Source organism: Acanthisitta chloris, unplaced genomic scaffold (assembly GCF_000695815.1).
Source record: "Acanthisitta chloris isolate BGI_N310 unplaced genomic scaffold, ASM69581v1 scaffold27876, whole genome shotgun sequence".
Classification (NCBI taxonomy): domain Eukaryota; kingdom Metazoa; phylum Chordata; class Aves; order Passeriformes; family Acanthisittidae; genus Acanthisitta; species Acanthisitta chloris.
The window spans coordinates 2,592-7,534 of NW_008680408.1; the positions used below are offsets into that span (position 1 = coordinate 2,592).

The window sequence follows — 4,943 nt, forward strand, 5'->3', positions numbered from 1 at the left end:
CAAGTTGTTCTGGGGTATAAAGGTTAGATCACTTTCCAATGGAAGCACATCAAAACCTACTTTAGGTTTACAGATTCTAGGTGAAGTTCTGCTGTAACATCAGTTGTCCCTTTGCTTGTGCCTGCAGATTCAGGCATGGCAAAAGGATTTTCTCCTCTGCACAGGTCTTTGCATGGCACAATATGGGTTGGACAGCTACTGGGAAGGAGCTGTGTCTGCACTGGAGCTGTTATCAACAGGACAGTTTGAACCTGTGGAAGGACTTCCTGACACTTGACTAGACAAGGCAGCAGCAAAAACATTGCAAGCAAGAAAGGGTGAATTTATAAACTGAAATCCAGAATCCTTCCTAGCCTGAGTAATTTGTGGCTGTTAAAGGATTGAAATCCTTTGGACACTTCATCCTTCACAAGTAACTTGCCTGCATGTGTGAATGCATAGAGTTCATCTTAGAGAGATGAACTTACACAGTTACTGCACACAGCTCTGGGGCCTCAGCCTGGGAAGGACATGGAACTGTTGGAGCAAGTGCAGAGGAGGCCACAGAGCTGCTCAGAGCACTGGAGCATCTCCCTGTGAGCACAGGCTGAGGGAGTTGGGGCTGTTGAGCCTGGAGAAGAGAAGGTTGTGTGGAGAGCTCAGAGCACCTTGCAGGAGCTGAAGGGGCTCCAGGGAAGCTGCAGAGGGATCTGTGTTAGGAGCTGCAGGGACAGCACAAGGGGCAATGGGCACAGATTGAAGGAGGGAAATTTAGGTTAGATCTGAGGCAGAAGTTTTCCCTGTTCTGGTGGTGAGACCCTGTCCCAGGGTGCCCAGGGAGGCTGTGGCTGCCCCAACCCTGGCAGTGTTCACAGCCAGGTTGGATGAGCCTTGAGCAACCTGCTCTGGTGGGAGGTGTCCCTGCCCAGGGCAGGGCTTGGGGCTGCATCATCTCTAAGCTCCATCCCAACCCCTAAAATCCTAGGATTCATGTCCTTACCCACACAGCTGGCCAGCACAAGGCAGCTCTCCTCCAGGCCCCACACTGCCACTGGCACCAACATTCCTGTGTCTCAGCACATCTCCCCAGTGTACCTGCTCCCAGCCAGCCCAGAGCATGGACTGAGATTTCTCAAGTCTACCTGCACTTAGATATCAGTTTGAGCAGCAAATTTTAACAAGAGCCCAAGTTATCCCAGGAGAACCCATCTGACTTGGAGACACAGGTCCCGTACCTGAAATCCTTTTTTGCAGGCTCCCTCAATCTCGTGGTAGTCCTGCTCTGTGCAGAGAGGACAAGCTTCTGCACTTTCCCACAAGAAGTAGAAAGTGCATCCATCGCAGGTGCCTGCAGGGCAGGAGCTGGGGGGAGCACAGGTCAGTCAGCTGTTAGTTCCTAGGACAGGTTGCCTTTTTCCAACAAAATCACTTTGTCCACAGCCACTGCTGTTGCTCAAGGAAGAAAAACTACCTCTCAGAGCCCCAACTAGGCAGTTCTACCTAATCAGGAGGCCAAAGATCAAAATAAGGAACTGAAATAAAGCTGAGGCTAAGACAAGAAAACGTCACTATATTTTCTTTTGGTTTCAAGCTTGGAAGAAGCTGCCTGAGCTCTAACTTCTCTCACCACACAGCCTGAACACAGAGCAGTGATGGACACCTAGGAGAAACAAGTGAGACCTCCTGCAGGGCTGATGAGGGACACAGCACTCCTCACTGCTGTCACATGAAAGTTACTAACTGAGCTTTGTAAAGATCACCTGAGGAGGCTTTATGACACCACTAGGATGCACACCATGAAATACCTGGGCACAGAGAGCTCTCCTTGGTCTGGTTTGTTGGGGTTGCATCTCATTGTCACGACAGTTGCACGGCCATTTTCACAGGAGGTTGTCACTGTTGAAGACCTAATGTCAAACAAGAGGAGAAAACAAACATGTTTCCACGACACTATCACAAAATCACAGAACCACAGACTTACTCCTCGAGGCTGAGCCAAAGAGATTCGCCTTCAGTCATTGGTTCAGGTGAGTAACATCAATCTCTGCTTGAGAATTGGTTTTGCTGCTGCAATACAATTGCTTCAATATTGCTTTACAGTGCACCATGTCACAACAGCTCTTATAGCTCCTGTATTGTGCAGCAAATAATCCTGGTTAAAACCTTTTGGTCTAATCATTCTTCTACTAAATCTTATCTATCTATATACATATCTCTGGTTTGCCATCCTTAAACAAGTTGTACAAAGGTTCAGTCACACCTGTATAATCCTTTAGACATAAACCACTGACAAAGTCTGGGGCTAAGGTTGGATCCAGCCCCTCAAGGCTCTTCTCAGATGAGTTTAGGAAGTATCACCCTCTACAACTCCCTGACAGGAGGTTGGAGTCAGGTGGGGGTTGGGCTCTTCTCCCAGGCAACAGCAGCAGGACAAGAGGGCACAGACTCAAGCTCTGCCAGGGGAGGGTTAGGTTGGAGATTAGGAAGAGATTTTTTGCAGAGAGAGTGCTCAGGCATTGGAATGTGCTGCCCAGGGAGGTGGTGGATTCCCCATCCCTGGAGGTTTTCAAGCTGAGACTGGATGTGGCACTTAGTGCCATGGACTAGTAACCACAGTAGGGTTGGACTTGATGATCTTTGAGGTCTTTTCCAAAATGATTGAATCTATGATTCTATGAAAGTAAATGCAAATGAAAGTGAGACAAAATATGCAATGGGAAATGGACACATCGAAGTCATATATGAGAAGGTATGGAAAGAACCATGATAATGGAAGTGACACCTGGATGAAACCAAACTCTGCTATCACTTCCTACACATCAAGTATAATTTAGATTTGAGTAAACAGTGTTTGGTGATTTTAGAAGATGTTCCTCAACATGCCAATCAGTATCAGCCAGACACTGATTAAAGTGGTGAAGATTAAAGGTGGATTACAGATCCTCCCTCCCTCCCTTTAAACAGATGACATAGCAATAAACAGTATTTTTACCTACTTGTAAAAGAAATGCACATCTGGTAATTTGCTTGGAGAGGGAGGAAACATATCTGCCTTGATGCTGATGTTTTCCAGCATTGTTTCCGCAGTAGCTCCTAAAATTGGAGAAGGAAAAAAACCAAACACAGTAAGAATGGAATTTTTTGATGGTTTCACATGTAACATTTTGTCAGTGTGAAAGGGATGGATCTCATTAACAGCATTTCATGGCATTACTATATATTAGCCACTTTATTCTAATGCAACATTGCAGATCAATATGTTCCTCATCCAGTTTGATTTCTTCACACAGACATAACAAAACATCTGATCCAATCAACATCCAAAGTATATGCCTTGAATGTGAAACCCTCACACATGGTGAGCATGGAAGGCCCTGACCAACCTGCTCTACTGTGGGAGGGACAACCATGAGAGTCAGAAGGATGATGGAGCTGTGGGCAAGCCTTGATGGCACATTTTGGAGCAAATGACAGGGTGATGTGTAGAACAACAGATTTGGGGCAAAAGCTGGAAAAGAGGAAAATTTGAGTAGCCGAAGTTCTTAGAGATCCTTCCAACCCCATGAACCAAAGGAGACAGAAAATATTGGTGCTCCACTGCAATATTTCAAAAGAGAGGGTTGTACAAATGGGACAGAATCCTTCTAGGGAGGTGCAAAGTTACCAGAATAACAAGAAAAAGCAGTGGCAGTCAGAAACTGGTGGAAAGACGGAAGGAAATAAGTTTTATACTTATTCCTGAAACAGTTCATAGAATCACAGGCTCATGGAATGGTGTGGGCTCAAAGGGAGCTTAAAGATCATCTTGTGCCAACCCCCAGCAATGGGCAGGGACACCTTCCACTACATCACCTTGTTCAAAACCCCATCCAACCTGGCCTTGAACACTTCCAGTGTTGGGGCATCCACAGCTTCCCTGGGCATGAGTCTGGAGATAAAAGGACTCAGGGATTCCAGACACAGGAGTGATTTTTAGTGTCAGTATAGTAAATTAAATACTGGAGAGCTGGAACAGCCATAAGCTGAGCCAGGGCAGAGTCAGATTGGGTGTGAGGAGAAATGTTTTCCCTGTTGTGGTGTTGAGGCACAGGGATATTGCCCAGGGAGGTGGTGGAGTGATTCTGCCTCTCTACTCAGCCCTGGCGAGATCACACATGGGATATTGTTTCCAGCTTTGGGCTCCTCAGTTTCCACTTGTCTTTCATTCATTACATTAATCCAGTTCAGAAAGGAGGTGTGAATAGGTAGACCACAAGAAGCAGAAGACAAAGCAGGTACCTAAAAACATGTCAGCAAGGCTGTTGGACTGCAGGGCCAGGGCAGTTCTGAAGCCCTTGCTGTCTGATGGGATGATGGTGGATTGGCAGACAAAAGCTCCCACAAAGTTGGAAAAGTCTTGTGATTCTGCAACCATGTCCTTCAGAGTAACATCTGTGATGTTGTCAGTGCAAATCGCCGTCTTCTTCCCCTGGGGGCAAGCAGGAAAAAAAATAAATGAGGGAAGCTGTTAGTTTTCAGTAAGACCTGGAAAAGGTTGGGAAAGGAAAAACTGCAAACTTCCTGATTGCAAACTGGATGGGACTCAACACTTTACCTTAGAACAACCTGATGTCTCTGTCGTAAGAGGGACAAATTGCAATGGGCAACTGTGCCATTGTGAAAGCTCTGATTAAAGCCTTGTACAGAGCCAGGAACACAATGTCACCTCTGGCATGTGTCTTATCAGGAATCTGTGCTGGGGAGCACTCTTTGTCTGTCTTGACAGCACAGTATTTACTTGCAGAGCATCATCAAATGCCTTGCAAAGGAAAACCACATTTCCCTTGCTTTTAAAAAATTTACTTGCAGGACACCTCTTTATTTGGGATTTAATCCAGATAAAACATTTTCAAAGCACAAATACATCAAATCCCTAAACAGATATATCATAGAATCATAGAGTTTTAGTGGTTGGAATGGAGCTT

General features: G+C 45.9%; 1 protein-coding gene across 1 annotated transcript in view; it reads right to left on the reverse strand.

Annotated features, from left to right (window-relative positions):
- The window catches only part of LOC103805058 (UPF0577 protein KIAA1324-like homolog), a gene marked incomplete at both ends in the record, with an annotated part of 6,004 nt that extends 1,095 nt beyond the window's left edge, over nucleotides 1-4,909 (reverse strand). The window contains 5 exon segments of the mRNA XM_009077693.1: nucleotides 1,215-1,341; nucleotides 1,785-1,886; nucleotides 2,976-3,072; nucleotides 4,258-4,447; nucleotides 4,883-4,909. Of these exon segments, the coding sequence (XP_009075941.1) occupies nucleotides 1,215-1,341; nucleotides 1,785-1,886; nucleotides 2,976-3,072; nucleotides 4,258-4,447; nucleotides 4,883-4,909 (543 nt within the window).
- Nucleotides 4,910-4,943: the final 34 nt, after the last annotated feature.